The 20,629-nt window shown below is 47.9% G+C and overlaps 1 protein-coding gene and 1 pseudogene across 40 annotated transcripts in view; one reads left to right on the forward strand and one right to left on the reverse strand.

Moving 5' to 3' along the window:
- Nucleotides 1–20,629, forward strand: part of CACNA1C (calcium voltage-gated channel subunit alpha1 C) — a 746,135-nt gene that overhangs the window by 721,161 nt on the left and 4,345 nt on the right. For all 40 annotated transcript variants that reach the window (XM_077871648.1, XM_077871650.1, XM_077871649.1 and 37 more), the window contains 8 exons: nucleotides 4,165–4,266; nucleotides 6,622–6,749; nucleotides 7,126–7,260; nucleotides 8,712–9,064; nucleotides 11,992–12,120; nucleotides 15,859–15,965; nucleotides 16,248–16,351; nucleotides 18,435–18,770. In XM_077871648.1, coding sequence (XP_077727774.1) covers nucleotides 4,165–4,266; nucleotides 6,622–6,749; nucleotides 7,126–7,260; nucleotides 8,712–9,064; nucleotides 11,992–12,120; nucleotides 15,859–15,965; nucleotides 16,248–16,351; nucleotides 18,435–18,770 — 1,394 coding nt within the window. The remainder of the gene's footprint in view (nucleotides 1–4,164; nucleotides 4,267–6,621; nucleotides 6,750–7,125; nucleotides 7,261–8,711; nucleotides 9,065–11,991; nucleotides 12,121–15,858; nucleotides 15,966–16,247; nucleotides 16,352–18,434; nucleotides 18,771–20,629) is intronic.
- On the reverse strand, nucleotides 13,426–15,396 carry LOC144297710 (thymocyte nuclear protein 1 pseudogene; annotated as a pseudogene).

The following is a 20,629-nucleotide window of genomic DNA, read 5'->3' on the forward strand; positions in this document are numbered from 1 at the left end:
ATTTTTAAGCTACCATAAAGCAAAAGTCCAGGACCAGACAGCTTCAGAGGTCAATTTTACCAAAAATTAAAGAAGAGTTAGTACCTATTCTTCTCAAATTATTCCGAAAGATTGAAGAGGAAGGAAGTCTTCCAAACCTATTTTACAAGGCCAGCATTACCTTGATACCAAAACCAGACAAAAATACCACAAGAAAGAAAATTACAGGGCAATGTCTCTGATAATATAGATGTAAAAATCCTAACAAAATATTAGCAAACCAAAGTTCAACAATACATTAAAAGGATCATACACCACAATCAAGTGAGATTTATTCCAGAGATGCAAGGATGGTTCCACATCCGCAAATTAATCAATGTGATACCTCACATTAACAAAACAAAGGATAAAAATCATATGATCATCCCAATAGATGCAGGAAAAGCATTTGACAAAATTCAACATTCATTTATGATAAAAAAAAAAGAACTCTCAAAAAAAAAAAAGAACTCTCAACAAAGTGAGTATAGAAGGAATGTATCTCAACATAATAAAGGCCATATATGACAAGCCCACAGCTAACATCATACTCATACTTACTTCCTGTAAGATCAGGAACAAGACAAGTACATCCACTCTCACCACTCTTATTCAACATAGTTTTGGAAGTCCTAACCACAACAATTAGGCAAGAAAAAGAAATAAAAGGCATCGAAATTGGACAGGAAAAAGTAAAACTGTCACTATTTGCTGATGACATGATACAATATAGAGAAAACCCTAAAGACTCCACCAAAATCTGTTAGAATTAATAAATGAATTCAGTAAAGTGACAGGACGCAAAATTAATATACAGAAATCAGTGTTTCTAAAGAAAAAAAAAGAAATCAGTGTTTCTGAACACTAGTAACTATCACTAAAGAAAAGAAAACAATTTCATTTACAGTTGCATCAAAAATAATGAAATATCTATGAATAAATTCAACCAAGGATGTGAAAGACCTGTACTCTGAATACTGTTTAAGACATTGATGAAAAAAAAAAAGACATTGATGAAAGTGGGGCACCTGAGTGATTCAGTGGGTTAAGCATCTGCCTTTGGCTCAGGTCATGATCTCAGGGTCCTGGGATAGAATCTGCATCAGGCTCACCTGATGTAGGGAGTCTGCAGGAAGTCTGTTTCTCCCTCTCCCTCTGCCCTTCCTCCTCTCGCTTGTGTTCTCTCTCCCTCTCTCAAATAAGTAAATAAAATCTTTATTTAAAAAAATTGATGAAAGAAATTGAAGACATGAATAAATGGAAAGATCTTTTGTGCTCATGGATTGAGAGAATTAATATTATTAAAATGTCCATAATGCCCAAAGCAATCTACAGATTCAGTGTAATCTCTATCAAAATATCAATGGCATTTTTTCACAGAACTGGGACAAAGTATCCCAAAATGTCTATGGAACCACAAAAAAATCCAAATAACCAGAGAAATCTCGAAAAAGAAGAACAAAGCTAGAGGTATCATGCTCCATGATTTCAAACTATACTGCAAAGCTGTATTAATCAAAAACAGTATGGTACCAGCATGAACAGAGACACATAGATCAATGGAATAGAATAGAAAGCCCAGGAAAAAACCCACACATATATGATCAATTAACCTATGACAAAAGAGGCAAGAATATACAATGAGGAAGTCTCTTCAATCAGTGGTGTTGGGAACATTGGACAGCTACATGCAAAAGAATAAAACTGGGCCACTGTCTTACACCATACACTAAACTTAAATGAAGACTTGAATGTAGACCTGAAACCATAAAACTCCTGGAAGAAAATATAGGCAGTAAGTTCTTCAACATCGGTCTTAGCAATATTGTTAGACCAGTCTCTTCAGGCAAGGACAAAAAGCTAAAATAAACAAATGAACTTACATCAAACTGAAGTTTCACAGAGTGAAGGAAATCAACAATGAAAAGACAACCTACTGAGTGGAAGAAGTGTCAATGGGCTTTGTTCCCAGGGGCTCAAGGAAAAAACTGTTCCACACTTCTCTTCTAGCTTCTGGTGGGGGCCAGCAGTGCTTGGTGTTCCTTGGCCACAGTGGTATCACTCCAGTCTCTGCTTCCCTCTTACATGGCCTTCTTCCCTGTGTCTCTCTGCATCTTCTTCTCTTATTATACAGACACCAGTAGTACTGGATGTAGGGCCCACTACATCTGCAATAGACCCTATTTCCAACTAAGGCCACATGCTAAGGTTCCATGTGGACATGAATTTGGTGAATGAATTTAACCCACTACAGAAAATAAGCAAGCATATTTGAGCATTATTTTAATTAGGACTCTTTTATTGCATATGTCAGAAACCACTAACTACCTTAACCAGGAAGGACACTTAACCATGAAGGATTGCCTCTATAACTGGAATGCCCAGGACTGTCATCTGGCTCCATGTACTGTTTGGATCTGACAGGGGACTCAGGGGCCCATCACTGTCCATCCATTGCCACCTCTGCTTACTCCTGTTGGGAGCCTCTCTGGTGTGGCCACAGGGCAGATTGCCACTTAGACAATCTAACACCAGAGCTCTCAACTTTGCTGCTTCTCCTGTGTAGTAGCAATAAACATCCCTATATTTGTTTCCTATTGCTGTGTAATTACCACAAATTCTTTGGCTTGAACAACACCTAGTCATTAGCCCACAGTTCCGTAGGTGGGGGTCCAGCCATGGATTAATTGAGTTCTCTGCTAAGAGTCTTCCCAAGCCAAAATCAGGATACTGACGAGGATGTGTCCTCTTCCAGAGGCTCCTATCGCATTTTTGGAAAAATTCATTTCTTGCCATTGTAGGACTGCCTCTCAGCTGGGAACCATAGGGCCCCCTAGAGGCTGCCTCTCTCCATTCAATTCACAGCATCTGTGTGTGCTTTCTCCCAGGCCACAGCAGTCACCTCTCACTCCTCCTGCTCCCAACTGGGGACAAGTCTCTACTTTTATCTTTTGATCTCCTTCATGTATTACTTCTTTTATTAGTTTTATTTTTTATTGAAGCATAATTTACATATAACATATTAATTTCAGATGTACAACATAATGACTACATATTTGTATATATTAAGAAATGATCACTACAGTAAATCTCATTAACATCCACCACCATATATAGTTACAATTTTGTGCATGATGAAAACTTTTAAGACTTACTCTCTTAGCAACTATCAAACATGCAGTACAGCAATATTAACCATAGTCACCATGCTGTACATTGCATTCCATGATTTACTTATTTTCTAACTGGAAATCTACACCTGAGAACTCTCTACTTTTAAAGAGTTCATGTGATTAGGTCAGGTCCATCTAGATAATCTCCCTATTTTAAGGCAATAGGAGCCACATAATATAATCTAATCACAGGAGTAAAATCCATCATAGCCCAGGGACCAAGTAGGGTGTGTGTATATATATCAGTGGTGATGGGAGATAACTTAAGAGAATCTTAGACTACTGCCCATCACATCCTCTCTTACAGCTACTATACCACCAGTGTCCCAGAGGCCACATGGGATAGGCGCCAAATTAAGCCTGTTTCACCAGTCGAGAAAGTAGACCCAGAGAAGCTCCAAAACAGAACCCAGTGTGTTCTGATTCCTGCTTCTACATTGACATTTTGCCACCTATTCCTCACAGGACACTCAGCAACGAGCTTTGACCTCAAGGTCCCCCTGCATATGGATGCTTTGTGTGGGGGAAAACTTTTGATCACCCATGGAGGTCCATGAGAAGTGCCGTGCACCAGAGCAGCCACTCATACTCTGGCAGGTGGTCATTGAGCTCAGTCCGGCCAAGTTATCTGGTCCGCTCCAAGTGCCACTCATGAGGAAGCAGCATGTGGGGTTGAAGGGTTGCCACTGGCTGGCCCAAGAAGCAGGCAGGGAGGAAGAGAAAGGAATGGCACTGGACAGGGAACGGAGGGAAGGGGAAGTAGGAGCATGGAGAGCAATACAAAGAGAAAGAAGATGGAGGTGACAATGTGCAGACTGGAGAGAAAGAAAGTGAAGATGATAGACCAGGACTTTCTGTGGGCAAAGGTGCCACCAGAGGAACTTCCCAGTCTGCACAGAGGGACCTACCTATGCACGGGAGGGCCCCCAAGGGGCTGATGATCATTTTCAGCCTTGCATCTTTCTGCCCCCAGGGAACCTAGAACAAGCCAACGAGGAGCTGCGGGCCATAATCAAGAAGATCTGGAAGCGAACCAGCATGAAACTGCTGGACCAAGTGGTGCCTCCAGCAGGTGGTAAGTGCTCCCTGGATCTCCACCCTCTTGGCTCTTGCCTGGTTTCTGAGTCCATGAGGCTTGTGGGAGGCCTGCTTTCCCCCAGGCCCATCCCATGGGGCTCCAAGGCCCTACTGGTTGGAAGGGATGAAGGTGAAGGCCATGCCTTCACAAACTCAGATACAAGATATCAGGTTGGAAATCTGGTCTAATCATGCATTTCACAGACCAGAATTTCCAAGGGAACTCTGCAAAGTATAGGTTTCCCCATAAACTACCAGGAAGGTTGCTCTGGAAATAATGAGGACCCAGAATAAGAGTTCCTCCGAGATCACCTCTTGGTTGAAACTCTTTTCATTTTTCCTAGGGTAATACTTCTCTACCCTGTCAAAACCAGAGCCCCTTTTTATAATGAACAGTTTATAATGTACCTACTACTATCCTGAATGAAAATTATAACCTTCCAACAGATATAATTTCCAAAATATAAATATAACACTTTAATATGAAATACATTAAAGTCAAATGTTTTTCAATATATACATGCTCAGACATGGGTTATGGCACTATGCCAGAAGTTACAGTTAACTGATTAAATACTTTCATGCATCCACTTATATTGAGTAAGACAATACTATCTATGTTGACTTTTTTTGTATTTGTCATTTTGAAGTAAAGGATAACTAAGCATATTAAATAATATAATATATACACATGTATACATACATATACGTACATACATGCACAAATAATATAATACACATGTACATAGAACATATGCAGACTGATATAAGTGGGTCAGGTACAGCAGGTGACTCAGATACCACAAGGAGCATTGCTATCAGGGATACAACTTTCCAAAATGTAAAGCCATCTTGGTGAAGCAGAAACAAAGTAAAATATGGTTTTCTATCAATTTACGCAGCAGTTATATTCCTGGAAAATTCTGGGTATATTAAAACCAGGCAAAAAATTATTTTCTGATCATATGTAAAATGAAGCTAGGTGCTTAGCTCAGGTAATTATAAACAGGCTATTTCCCCACATGAACATCTAGCAGAATGCAAATCTATCATTTGTTGTGCAAAGCATGCCTGTGTTATAAGGCACACATCTCGAACCACCTAATGCCTACAGCACACTATGACAACTAAAAAAATCCCACACGTTCCCAAATTACTCCTTAAAATGTGACACCAGCCCCATTGAGAACCACTTCCCAAAGGGAAGCAAGACTAGAGCTCAGTGAAAAGTCATTTACCTAGACAGGCCAAACACCACGTGATGTTTTGCATACATTATTTAATCCTTATAACATTTCTGTGAAGTTTGCTCAAGAAACTGAAGTTCTTAGAAGCTATGTAGCTGACCTAGGGCTATAGGGTGAGTACCCGGCAGATTCGGAATTCAAACCCAGGTCTGAGGGGCAAAAGAAATCCATGCTCTTTCTGCCCTGCAGCTCTTCCTCACTGACTACTCTAGACAGAGGACTCAGATTTTTCTTTCCCACACGGGAATGAGGCGTTTGCCATGTGGAAGGTCATGATTGTTGTGACTTGGCTATTCTTAAGGGACAACTAGGAGTAGGAGAACCATCTCAGACCCTTGTGTCTAACCTACCAGCTGTCCTGTGGGACCATTTCCCTGAGAAGAAAGCTACTTGTAGGACATGTAGGGTTGTCCTTGGAGATTCATTGGCTTCTCCACCACCTGGTTCATTCCCAACACAGAGGCTGATTGTGTCGTGTGTGACTTGGGGGTAAGCCCAGCAGGGGCCCAGCCAAACCACATGGTAAGAAAACCCAATCTGTCTGGTTGAAAGAAAAACCAAAACTCAGAGAAGAAAGGTACTTCTACCAAACCTCATTTTTAAGTAGAGCTGTTTGTGCTTAGGGTACTGGTCAATTTATAATGGGCACCTCAAGTTTTGGGATCAAAAAAAATTAGTGAGCTATGTCAGGTTTGTTTTTTGTTTGTTTGTTTTTTACTTTTTTAAGGGTTTTTTACGCCTTTTTGCTTTTTTTAAAGCAAGGTGAGAATTTTGACAACAGGCTACTTCTGTTACAAAAAAAAAAAGAGGCTAAGAACACGTTTGTTTATTTGCAGAAAGATTCTCTGGAAAAATAAGGAGTTAATTTTAGAAAGCTTATCTATTAAAAGATCGTAACTAGGCAGATGGGGGAAGGGTGGGAGAGAGACTTTTCACTGTACACCTTTTAATATATTTTTGCCTTTTTGAACCATGTGAATGGACTACCTCTTTTTGAAAAAATTAAGTCTAAAAACCTTAAGAAAGCTTGGATGCTGAAAACAGTGAATGAAGCCCAACTGAATTCCCCCATAACCTCCCCTCTGTCCTCTCTTCTCCTGTCTCAGATGATGAGGTCACGGTTGGCAAGTTTTATGCTACTTTCCTGATCCAGGAGTACTTCCGGAAATTCAAGAAGCGCAAAGAACAGGGCCTGGTGGGCAAGCCTTCCCAGAGGAACGCCCTATCCCTGCAGGTAAGGGGCGAGGAGAGGGATCCACACCCTAAGGAAGGGCCTGGTCACATTCTTCCAACCTCTGGCCAGGGGTCTCAGCAGTGGGCTGGAGACCAGGTCTCTCCAGAAGGAAACTTTCAGAAAGCTCCAAGCCTTTCCAAAGGGGGAACACACTGCTTCCCACACACCTTGCCTTCCTCAGTCCTGCCTGTTCCAAGCCCCGTCCCAACGTGCCTTTATCCTTCTTGGGTGGAGAAATGGATTCTTCCACTCTGAGGCAGACAAGCAAGGCCCCGAAGCACATCCTGGTTAGCTCACACAGATAAACCCTTGGGAGGCCCACCTGCATTATGCAGAGGTGGTGGGTCAGGCGGCTGGCTGTCCCTCTGGGTTTCAGGCTGGCTTGCGCACGCTGCATGACATTGGGCCTGAGATCCGACGGGCCATCTCTGGAGATCTGACGGCTGAGGAGGAGCTGGACAAGGCCATGAAGGAGGCTGTGTCTGCTGCCTCTGAAGACGACATCTTCAGGGTAGGTGGATGCCACAGGAGTGCTCTCTTTTATAAGGTTCAGTTTGAAGCAAGAGGGTGGGCTGGCATTCTGCCAAGAAAATCCAGGGAGAAAGCCCTGAGCTCTCTGGCAGATTCCAAATTGTTCCCACTCAGCTACTTCCTATCCCTCTGCCCTCTCCAAGTCTGACTCCATCTGAAGCCTGGGCTCCCAGGACATGGCAACTCATAGAATGTCACTGGCTTTCGGAGAAAGAGGGAAGGGGCCGTTTTCTTAAGGGAAATATTTCCTAGGAGAAGCATCTACTTGGCCACTTCTAACCTGCAGACCTATTTTGTTTGCCAACTTTCAGAAATCTGATACATTCAAATAAAAATCTAGACCTCTGACTTCTCTTTTAAAAATCAGAGAATCTGACTTATGTTCCCCACATGGCAGCAGAGGAGTAGAGCCCAGCCGCAATTGTCCCCTTGAGATAAGCATGTGTTCTCCAGATCACAAAAGTCCCCTCCAACCTTCTTTCCCTCTCCTCTCCTGGATAGGGAGGCTGAGTCAGTTCGAATAGTGAAAAACAACCCGACTCTCCCAGAATGGTGGAACTCTTACATCCTGTTCTCTGCATTCACTGTGGTCCCTGTGGACCCCGAAGGTGTTTGGCTAAAATCCCTCTAAAGCCACCGACCAGGACAGCACCAGAGCCCTGCTCACAGCTGCCCTGCAAGCCCCGGCTCAGGGGTCCTGCGCCGTGGGGACACGGGGAGGGAAGACAGCCTGCCCTGCCCGTGGCTGCCCTGTCATCACCATCCTCCTTCTCATCACTGTGAAATGTCTGTCACCGAATGGCCTCAGGGACACAGCGCCATGCTAACCCTGCCCCAGTGAGACCCCGCAGACCAACAAGCCGATAGCTACTTGCCCACTCACCCCAGGACAAGGAAGGGGAAAAGAACAGTGGGCCCCGATTTGAAATCTCTAAGAATCCTGCCGGGGGTGAGAAGGCCATAGTATAATTAATGGAGTCAGTGTGTCCTCCTTATTCTCAAAACCATTTGGCCAACATAGTTTCTAGCTCAACGAGCCGGTTGGATCTCCATTTTTAAAATTCTCATTAGAACCTCTGGTGCCTCTGCCCACAGCCCTCCCAGTGCCTGGCAGACTCACAGCTGCCAAACCAAGCGACTGGCAGTAGCCAAAGCTCGCCATCCCACACTGATCCCTGAAACTTAATTTCAGTCCTCGGGGGTTTGCGGGAAAGTCCCAGGGCAGCAGCCTTCCTGCCAGACCAGTTCCCTCAAGAGGTCCCTCCCTGGTGCCCCAGCAGTCTCAGAGGGGACCCCATGGGTCCCTCCCTCTCCAGCTGCCAGGCCATGCAGGTGAAGAGCTCCCCGAGTGCCCTTGCTGCCCAGTGGGGCCGCGCTCTCTGGAAGGCAGACAACCTTCTCCTCCACCCACCCCTCCCGTCTTGCCTCCAGAGGGCCGGTGGCCTGTTCGGCAACCACGTCAGCTACTACCAAAGCGACGGCAGGAGCGCCTTCCCCCAGACCTTCACCACCCAGCGCCCACTGCACATCAATAAGGCGGCCAACAGCCAAGGCGATGCCGAGTCACCATCCCACGAGAAACTGGTGGACTCCACTTTCACCCCCAGCAGCTACTCATCCACCGGCTCGAATGCCAACATCAACAATGCCAACAACACTGGCCTGGGCCGCTTCCCCCCGCCTTCTGGCTACCCTGGCGCTGCCAGCACCGCCGAGGGCCACGGAACCCCCCTGTCTCCTGCCGGCCGGGTGCAGGAGGCTGCATGGAAGCTCAGCTCCAAGAGGTAAGCGGGAGGGTGAGCGTCCAGGGCCCATGTGCAGGGGCCCCGAGTGCATGGGGGTAGAGTCTGGCCCCCAGAACTACCACTCACCCCTCAAGCTGGGGTGGAGGCTGCTGCCCCTTCCCCTCTTGAGAGATAGGCAAATGCTGCCTCCTGATCTTGCCCTTGACGACGTGTGGTAGCCACCCTTGGGGGAAGGCGCATGGCCCCGTGGCAGTCGAGTGTCCTGTGGTGTGTACTTCTGGACAGACCTCCTGTGCTCTCTCATGCTCCCCAAGCAGAGGAACCCAGCCCCTGATCCCCAGGATGTTGGTATCCTGGCTACACAATAGACTGTTCCCCCGGCCTTTCCCAAATCTGCACAAACCTGGCCTTTGGCCTGCTTAGGGTGGGAATGGAGCTACCACCTCTTCTTTACACCCTTCTCAACCCTCTTGGGAGAGGCATCTTGGTGGCAGGAGGCCTTTGCCATAGCACTCGCCCGCTTGCCCCAGTGTGGGATCATTCCTGGGAATTTGGCTGATCTCTCCCACCTCCTGACACATGCTTTTTCCCCCACCCTCTGACCCCTGGTGCTCCAGGACACATTGCTATGGTATACCGAGACGGTAGGTGCCTCCTTCCATGCTCTGGGCCTCAGGAAGCACAGCCTGGTCCTAAAGGGTCTCCTCTCTGTTTCTATCAACAGTTCTGGGTTCCCAAGGCCGGGTGGGAGAGGACTCGCCTCTGCATCTTGCCCCCTCCGCCTTAGTGGAGCTGCTCTTACAGGGCAGGACAGCACCCCCACCACAGCCACAGAAGGCTAGGCAGATCGCCAGCATACCATGTTTTTGGGCACATCTCTCCTGCTCACGAGCTTAGAAAATAATCGTGAAGTGTGAGTGTCTTTCTGGACAAATGTCCTGAAGCTGCTTTCATCTAAGGAGCCAGCATACTGGCCCCCTGGCTTTCAGTTCCCTTCTTAACACATTTTCAAGTGACCTCGTGTAAGCTTACATGGCCTGGGCACTCATTGGTGTCTGATGACAGCCAAGTGACGTTGGCCATCGGTCTACCTCACTGTCTGGAAGAACGGCTGCTTAAACCACCCAAAAGCAGTGTTGGGTGAGTCCTTCTACTCAAGAGATATATACTAAGGCCTTCTATGCACAGGGCAGTGTGCTCAGCGCTGGATTTTGTATGCTGATCTGAAAGGGTAGCTTTGCACAGGGGAACATCAAAATTCAAGTGGCTGACCCATGCCTGTCCTGGTGGTCCCCTCACTTTTCTGCAAACCCCCTATGACCTCCAGGGACTCTGTCCTAGTGCCACCTTCTCCCTTGCTCTGCTGATCAAGACCTCGTCTTAAGGAAGGCTCATTGTGTCCATCATTAGCAACTCACTGTGAGCTAACATCTCCTTCAAAGGGTATCTTCCTATTAAACTATGTTCCATATTAAATGAAGGGACAGTGGTTTTTAGAGACACATCAGGGGGTTTTCTTCCTCTCCCCACAGATACCTCTATCCGTGAAATATGGTATACACAAAGCACCTAGCACGATGCCTAGAACATATAAAAAAAAATGCTTAGAACATAGTAAGTACTCACTAAGCATCAGCTCTCTCCCTTCCCAGTACAGTGATAAAAACAACACTCAAGACCATAAGCTTCAGCTTGGTGAGGAGGAAAATCTTAACCAAAGTTGTAGCTCTGGGGCCTCATCCTTCATGGCGTAGTTCAAGGCTAAGTGCAGTGGCCATAGCAATGGCCTTGCTGTTGCTGGGGCTGGGCCAGCATGTCATGTACACAGCAGCCTCCAAGAAGTGGTGTTGCCCGCCTGCCACCATTCTCTGTCTCGAGATCATTCCATTATACCTCCCTAAAACTCGTCTCACATCCCTCTCTTCCCACCAATCAAGAGCCTTCAACATTTCATCTGTCCTTACCATGGGATGGGCAGCCATCCGTTAGGGCCTGCTCCGGACAACCTGGTAGGTGCCCCGGAAGGGTAGCTTCTTGAGTTGTAACAGCTCACAGGCCACCAGTCAAATCTAGGGCTTTGATCCAGCACTCAGCCCTGAGAGGATAAAATGGGATCTTCACGGGTTTGGGAGTAAAGTGGGCCCCAGCATTCAGGATCAGTAGGAAGAAAAACAGAGGAAGGTACAGACGGGAAAAGGGAGAATACACCTGGACCAGAGCTAAGAAGACATGTCCAAATGAGCAGGAGACCCTGGCCTGAAGGGTGAGCAGAATAATCCTAGGCACACCCTGGTGCAGGAGGGTCTCGAGCTCAGCAGGGACTCGGGGTGACTGCCCAGGAGAACAAACCCATCGATGTGAGGCTTCTTGTCTGTGCCGTCACTCCAAGGAGCCCATGTCAAACCCAAAGATGTGGCAGAATGTGACACCAGGAACTTCCCAGCTCTGCCCAATCAGCACCCAGAGGCCTGGCTATCTCTAGCAGAGGGAGAGGACAGCCCTTTCAGGGCCCACCCCAACCTGGACAGAGCAGCCCAGGACCCTGTTCTAAAAGCTGGTCCTTTCCACCTTTCAAACCCCATCTCATCTGCTACTTCATTTGTTACTCACAATAAGCCTTTGAGTCAAGCAGGGCATATGTTACTCCAGTTTTACTGATGGGTATACTGAGGCATGGGGTGGGCCAGTGACTTCTGCCAGAGGGCACCTGAATTAGAGTCAGAACTCAGATCTCCTTGGGTTCTAACCCAGAGATGCTTGTTCCACATGGAATCCTCATCTTGATCTTACTGCTTCCGTGGCTCTGCTGCTTCATCAGGGAAGAAGAGGCCACAGCGGTTGTGTGTATGTGGGCATGTGTGTGTGTGTTCACCGTGTGAGTATGTGTGCATGTGACACCTCACCTGCTGAGGGAATGATGGGGATTAGCAGGTTCTGACTACATATCTCCCCCTTGGACACTTCAGGTGCCACTCCCGGGAGAGCCAGATAGCCATGGTGTGTCAGGAGGAGGTCTCTCAGGACGAGACCTATGACGTGAAGATGAGCGAAGACGCCGAGTACTGCAGTGAGCCCAGCCTGATCTCCACAGAGATGTGAGCTCTGCTGCCCCAGCCCCAGGCCAGCCCACATGTAGGACAGGCTCTGGGGGTGAAGGGCAGCCCCCTGGGATCCCTGCGCTGGGTATCGCCTGGGGAAAGGAGATTGCATATCAGAAGAGAGCCTACAAACATCTATCACCTTATTAGGGAGATGCATGTATGCCCCCCGCCCCCACACACAAACACGTACACACGTGTGTGCATGTTCACACACATGCACACACGTACACATACACACATACACACACGTATATATACACACATACACATGAGCATGCACATGTTCACAATATATGTACACATGTATACGTTCATGTACACATGTGTGCGCATTTTCACGTATATACACATACATGTGCGCATGCACATGTTCACATGCATGTACGCACATACACGTGCATGTGCACATGTTCACACATACAAGTACACTCGTGCACGTGCATATACACATGTGTTGCGCATACACATATATATGTACATGTTCGCATGTGTGTACATGTACACATGCATGTGTACATGCATGTACGCACAGGTATCTACACATGTTCACACATACATGTACTGTGTGCACATGCATGTACACGTGCATGTGCACGTTCACACACATACACACACGTATATACACATACGCACATGCGTGCACATGTATGTACACGCATATGTTTGCACCTTCATACATGTACACACGTATATGCATATGCATGGACATGTTCACATACATGCATGTGCACACGCATGCACACATGTATATGCACATGCACGTGCTCACACATGCATGCACACACATGCTCGCATACACATATGCACATGCATTTACACACGTACACATACATGTGCGCGCGTGTACATATGTGTACATACATGTATATGAGCATGCACGTGTTCACACATACACACACCTATACACACGTTACACACACTGTCTTTGGTTAGCTTGGCCTTTCCTCGTGATACAGTGCTTTCAGGAAGACTTCAAAACATTGTTTCATAAACTTTTTTAAATAAAAACAACAGTCATAAGTATATTTTATAATAAGGCTCAGTACACAAGCATTGACAAATGTTCGTGAAAGTACTTAACACTAAAGCCACCCAGCAGAGGGCACTGTTGGCAAACAGTGGCAGATACTTTTTTTTTTTTAATATATTTTTTTGGTCAGTGATGGAATTTTTAAGTGATGGGTTTTTTTTTTTAACTACAGGTCTAGACCCCATTAGCAGGTTGTGACGTTTACTTAGGTTGTGACAATCACCACTTTTTTATTTTAATGTTTTATTGCAAAGGTACGTGAACACCACCTGTATACACAAACCCAGATGAACATAACAAGCAGGCCTCTTCACACCTTCTTTTGTTTTATAAAAGCTTGAGTTTTCTGGGGGACTGTCTTTCTTGCCCATTCCAGCAACTGTGTCCCAGTTAACTTGGTTCCTTTTCCTCCAGCCTCAAAATAAAATCAAATTCCTCTCAGGTCAGGGGCTCAATTGAAAGTGTCTAGCGAGTGAAGACAGCCCTGTTTTTTAAGAGGCCTCCAGCAGCTCTGTGAGCTTGGCGAAGGGTTTTGAGTTCAGCTGCCAGGATGATGAACCATCTGAACAAACTGGACATCCACACGGACCATTTGGGATTGTCTTTTTGCTGGATGGGTCATAACGGGGACTGTTTTTCTCAAACTGTGTGTGGTCTGGGGATGCCTCTCTCACAGGCCTCGTTAAGTCCTGAAATGCCGGGTTCTTCACAGTTGCTATGCTAGAAGGCTTCATGGCTCCAAGGAAGTTTTGGGCCTCAGAGTCGCGAACACCATCCCAGCATGCTGTCTCCTTGGGCTGTGCTTTAAGATCCCCGGTGCTGCACATCACATCAATACCATGTCTAGTCAGCTTTCTGGCTCTGACATCATCAGCCAGTAACTGCTCAGACTCTTCCCACGGTTTTTAGAGGCTGAAGGCTTCTGAGGGCTGGAGTTATTTGCTTGAGCTGATGCCCCCCGCTGGGTTCTTAGTCTTGGTTCGTTTTCTACTGGCCCCTTATTATCAACAGCCCCAGCCAGCCTCTTCCCTGATCTAGGCACGGCTTCTCTGTGGGGGCTGAAGAGCAGAGGATTCTGGAATCAACCAAGAGATACAAGAGACAACTCTATATCTGCCCCCCAGAAGCCCCCATCAGGTGCCAGAAGTCCAGGCCGTGATCAGCACTTTAAAAGAAAGAACAGCATAGTACAGAATATACAGAATAGCATAGGTTAGAATAAGACAATAGATAACAGTGTATCCAATGTCACAAAGGTAATATTTAATGAAATATTTGTTTAATTGCCAATATGTATGTGAGTGTACTGAGTCTCATAAAATGTATTTATGACTGTGAGTTGTGTTCATAAAGTTTAAGGTGCATTGTTTTAGAATCTTTCTTAAAAGCACCTTATAATAAGGAAGGACCAGCCCTCAGCCTTTCAATTTTTAGAGGCTGCAAATTTTTTACATGGCCATACACCATAGAAATCAGGAAAAGCATACGCTTCAACTCATTTTAGCTCTTATTGAGTGCTTAGTGCATCCCGGCACTCTGCTAGATCATGAATAAACCGGCCTCGGCACTCAAAGATATTTTACAAACCAGTTAAAATCTCAGAAGAGGCGTAACAATGAAAGGGACAGACATTCAAAGCAGGTCAAGGTGACCTTAACAGGCACCTGGCACAAGATCAAACAGAAGCTGGTCTTCAAGAGTGGGTACAATTTTCATAAGAAGAAAATATAATAGGAAGAGCTTACCATGTTGAGAATGAGAGGAAAGGTTTGGAGGTCTTTAGTCAGAAAATTTCCTGCACATCTACAAAGGCTCAAAGCCAGTATTCTAGGAGCAGGGAAGGCCACACAGTCTCAAAGCCTGTGGAGTCACATCAGGGACGGAGTCTGTGGCCTCATCTGTAAAATGAAGGGTTAGCATGCACCCCTCTTCTTGGACTGCAGGTCACTCCCCCTGGGGACTGTGAAATCAACTTATGGGTTGCAACTGATATTGTTTAGCGAAATAGAATAGACTAAGGTAGTATAGAAACCACCAGAGGGCAAGGCATGCAATGAAGGTAAGTATGGTTCAAGAAGTTAAGTTCGAGTAGGTGTTTCTATGTATATGGGACTCTGTACAGTATATTTCTCATTGTGAGCCCCCATTAAATGGCCTAGCCACCAGCATGTAGACGGATGCCCCCTAAGGCCCCTCACAGCTCTGCTGTTCACTGATCAGCTGACTGGATAGTTGTCCATAGGCAACTGCTTCTGTCCCTTGATGATGAAGGGGGCTGGCCGGGGAGAAACTAGGGGGAGAGGGAGAAGTTTGGGCTGAAGTTGGGAGTATTCATGAAAATTGCATCCACATATGTAAACAGAGGAGCCCAAACTATTCCTGAAAAGAATCTTGTTCATCTGAAATTTTTCACCAACTTTGACTCAAGAGTCCCTCTACTGTCTCAAATCAGAAATGCGAGGCTGATGAGCAGAGAGGCTATGGATGAGGAGCTGGAAACATCTGTGATGCCAGAAGCCAGGCCTAGGCTGGTGGAGTGGCGAGTTCCGGCTGCCCCATCCCCCAGCCTTTATGAAAGCACAAAGCAGGGGTTCCCTTCAATAAGGAAAAAAAAGCAGACTGCCTCCAGAGGACGGCAGCTGTCCCTACGGGGTGGCACTGCTCGGCCTCCCAGAATAAGCCCCAGGAGTTCTGTGTTCCAGGCTGTCCTATCAGGATGATGAAAATCGGCAATTAACACCACCTGAGGAAGACAAGAGGGACGTTCGGCAATCTCCAAAGAGGGGTTTCCTCCGCTCTGCCTCCCTGGGTAAATACACTTCTCTCTCCAGATGTGACCAGTCAGGCACTTGGGTGACTGACAACCCCTATGCAGTGGCTGGGCAGATTTCCGGAGCAATGAGATGGGCTTCTGAGGCAGGGCTTGCAGGGATGGGACTTGGCCAGATGCCATGTGCTAGGAGGGGCAAACAGTAGAGAGGAGGTCACTCCAGGCCCACCAGCACGCCTCCATACGCCCCCAGGGTATGACCCTCGCAGACCTGTGTTCCCTTTCCCTGAACTGATCACAGTTCTTTGGCTGCCTTTGCAGGTCGAAGGGCCTCCTTCCACCTGGAATGTCTGAAGCGGCAGAAGAATCAAGCGGGAGACATCTCTCAGAAGACAGTCCTGCCCTTGCACCTGGTTCATCACCAGGTAGCCCATACTTTCAGCCGTCACCCCACAGGCTACACACCTCCCATGATTAGGGCAAATCTGAAGACTCCACTCTGTCTTCCCTGTGTTGGACCACGATAGTCCTAGCCCCTGGCCTTAGGAGCCCCAGATGAGGGGGGCCCATCCATGCAAGTGAGAACCTTAGCAAGGTCTGTCATTTCCCCGGGAGGATGGCAGTGGGGGACACCTAGAAAGCACTGTGAGCAGGTGCCCCTCACACGACCCCAAGGGACCAATGACTCCAGGATCCTGCCTGACCTTTCCTCCCACAATAGCACAGATGTTCCCTGCACGGACATTGGCTTACCCTTCAGAGAGTGCTCGGGCAGATGTACTTACGCCTAGAGTTGCAAGATCCCTGGAGCTTTAGCCGCACACAAACCCATCCACTGAAATGTAGAAATGATCAGAGAATCTGCCAACAACATGGTGAGAAGTAGGGACTGATGTTCAAGGAAAATAGGTCCAGAGAGACTCGAGAGTTGAAATACCTCTTGCTGCGGCTGCCTCCAGCTGAGCCAGTGAAATCCAAGACACTAGTGTCCAGCATAGTCTCAGTATCTTAGAACCAATGGAAACCTCCAGGAATCAAAGGCCAGTCTCTTACATCTAGGCAACTTGGGGTTCAGGTTTCTCAAACTGTTTTCCTCTCTAATTATATATTCTCCTGCCACAGGCCTATGCATTAGGTGGGGTTTTTTTAATACCCAAAGGCACTCATTTGCCAAACAAAGCTTATAAAATGCATAAGATAGCCAGTGTGGCTCAGCTAAGTTGATAATATTTCAACTCAAAATATTCACCATTTTACTTAGCCTGTGTGGCATTGCCAGCATAAATATGATTTCCACTGGGCTTTCCGGAAAATTGAGCATAGCCTTACACTTCCCTCAGGTCTCCAGGGGACCGGGGACCCCAGGCTGGGGACCCTCAAGAGCTACGTGCAGAGGAAGCTGGCAGGCTGGGGGAGGGGGAGGGACACTGTGTGCACCATTTTTAAAGATTTCTAGAAGAAGTTCATTTCACCCAGTGTTCTTATCATGTTGCGGGCAAGAACCTCTTCTTTATTTACACTCCCTGCTTCCTGCTTTTCCACTACCACCCACCCATACCACAGTGTTCCCGTCCCTCTGCCCCTCAGGCTGGGCCTTCCCGCTGCACAGTGCCACTCTCCCGTGGACACATCAGCTCAGAGTAGGTCGTTGTGGTGCTAACACGAGGGCCAGGCTCCAGTCTCAGGATTTTTAAGCAGAGTGGGGGCCAGAAGACACAACATGTAAATAATAATACAGTGTAAGATTTGAACAACAGTTCAGAGACAAGCTGAGCTAAAGATCGACAAGACACTATTCATGGCCTGGTTCATTGTAAAAAAAATTTAAGATTTTATTTATTTGAGAGAGAGAGACAGAGCACAGGAGTAAGGGAGTGGGAAGAGGAAGAGGGAGAAGCAGGCTCCCCATGGGGAGCCGAATGTGAGTCTCAATCCCAGAATCCTGGGATCCTGGGTCAAAGGCAGATGCTTAATTGACTGAGCCACCCAGGTGCCCCGTAAATGGAAAACTTAAAACAATAAGTACGGGTTCTGTCTACATCTTTATGGTGCACAGTGTAGTGCACAGATCTTCACAGACTTGATTTCACTTGAACCTCGCATCAACCCCAAAGATAGGTAGATAGAGGGCATTAGTGTTCCTGGTTTTACAGATGATGAGGGCAGCATTCTTTCTAGACTACTAATGAGAAAACCAAAGCCAGAGAATTCACAGCTGACTAGCGACAAGGCCAGTGCTAAGAAGTGGACAATCTTGAGTCCACTCCATCACAGCTTTCTGAGTTTAGAGGAGGAAGCCATCACTTCAGACTGGCGTAATCACAAAATCTATTTTAAAGTGATGGAAGCTAACACCAGGTCTCGATGAGGTAGGATCCAGAGGGGTGAAAATGATGGGAGTGGGATCCAGGCAGGCCGAGCTAGCGGCGACCATCTGCTGCTGAGAGAGAGGCCCGTCCCTCCCAGCCTGACTGCTTCCAGTAACTCATGCTCCTTGTGTGTCCACAGGCATTGGCAGTGGCAGGCCTGAGCCCCCTCCTCCAGAGAAGCCATTCCCCTGGCACGCTCCCCAGGCCATGTGCCACCCCCCCAGCCACACCCGGCAGCCGAGGCTGGCCCCCGCAGCCTATCCCCACCCTGCGGCTGGAGGGGGCTGAGTCCAACGAGAAACTCAACAGCAGCTTCCCGTCCATCCACTGCAGCTCCTGGTCTGAGGAGCCCACACCCTGTGGAGGAGGTGACAGCACCATCCGGAGAGCCCGGCCGGTGTCCCTCACTGTGCCCAGCCAGGCTGGGGCCCGGGGCAGGCAGTTCCACGGCAGTGCCAGCAGCCTCGTGGAAGCGGTGAGTGGCTCTGAGCTGCTAGCACAAGGAGGAAAGGAGGGCTGGGGGCAGCAAGGGTTCTTTGCATGAAGAACTGAGAAGGGAGTCTCTGGTCCTTTCTGGAGGAGAGTGGAGGTCAAGTCCCTTGGCCAGGAAGATCCTCACTCCCAGGGCCTCCAGAAGAAAGGCTGGTGTGATCACACAAGATGCTATGGGCTTCTGCTTGGGCTGGGCCCACCACAGGGGAGGAAGTATGGAGTACATATCCCTGCCGTGGGCCAGTGAGCCCCCATCAGGGCCCCGGGCCCCAGTGTATAGACCACGCGGACTGGCTCTGGGGTGCAGATGGCCTGGGCTGTGTTTGTGCACATGCAAAGTCAGGACCTGTGGTTCTCAAGCTTCGGGCTTATTAAAATAACCTAGGGACACATTAAATGGGTATTTTTTTAAAGCCCTGTGATGATTCTAAGGCCCAGCTAGGGTTGAGAATCACTATTCTAGAGCAAGAGTGCTTCCAGTTCCTCTGTCCTCTGCCCCAGCCAGAGCATCTAATGTGATCCTGGCAGCACATTTCAGGGGACGTGCCCCAAGGAGGACACAGCAAGGGGTTGGCAAGGTCCCCAGAAGTGATTTCATACGAGATCCGGTTGAGGGAGTTAGGGAAGCAGACTTGGACAGGTGTGCTCCAGAGGCCACAACAGGCACCTCAAATCTGTAAGGTGCCTCACGTCCTGGGCAGGGTGTCTTGAGTGCAGAAATGGAGTGGCAAATCAACCTACCAGACAGGCAGGCAGATTTCAGGTTATGTGAGGAAGATCTTTCCAACAGAGCTTTTCCAAAAGGACGAGGGTTTTCCTATAAAGGAGTGAGCCCACCATCACTGGACATATGCAAGCAGAGATAACGCCCATCCAGTCATCGGGCTGTTCATGCAAGAGGTAGAGAGTTAAACCAGAGGACTTCTAAGGCCCCTCCTAGCTCCAAAACCTTGTTCTTCCCTTTGCCTTGGTTATTTCTCATTCAGTTCACCACTCCCAATTGAGTGCCAACCACATACAGGCACTGTTCTAGGTGCAGGGATACAGCCGAGAAACCGTTTCTGCTCTCATGAGCCCATGCCATGGTGAGGAGAGAGAGAGATCACAAATAAACATTTATGCAGCATGCCGCACAGGGTGGGAGCTCTGAGGAAAATACAAGCAGGAGAGGAAATAAAGAGTGATGGAGCGGGGGAACAGGGCAAAGGGACCCAAGAGAGAGGCATTCCAGGCTTCACTATGCATCCCCTACCCTGGCTCGTAGCTGAGTCACTTTCCCCAAGACCAGTCACTAAAGCAGCCACTAGAAAGGAGGGGGCCGCCCTGGGATCACCTGCTGGCCCTTTGGAGCGGGAGCAGAGGCAGGTGCAGACATGGTGTTTTGCACACATCATACTCCAGGATCCTCACCCCCACAGAGACTGCCAGCCAGCAGTGGGCAAGGGGCGCGAGGTAATGGTTTCCCCAAAGGAGAGTGAGGGTTTCTGGGCAAGAATAACAGGAGGGCATGTAGGGGTGCGGGGGGCGGGGAGAGAAGACAGGGCAGGCCCGGTTCCAGCTGGGCAGCAGCACAGCAGCACCCTGTGGTCCCTCTGTGAGCCAAGCTTCCAGGTATTTGACAACAGTTAGTGAGTGCCCCAGCTGAAACAGCTGTCCTCCAGCCTGCACACCCCTGATTCCTTCAGGCAATGCTCCCCGTCAGCTCCTTTCCTGCGAGCACGCCTCCCACCACACCTACACACCTGCGCGCGCGCGCGCACACACACACACACACACACTCACTTCCCAAGGTTCCCAGTTACAAGCCCCTTGCTCCAGCCCCAGAGAGAAGAGCTGTCCTCC

This window comes from Canis aureus, chromosome 25, assembly GCF_053574225.1.
Source record: "Canis aureus isolate CA01 chromosome 25, VMU_Caureus_v.1.0, whole genome shotgun sequence".
NCBI classification, from domain to species: Eukaryota; Metazoa; Chordata; class Mammalia; order Carnivora; family Canidae; genus Canis; species Canis aureus.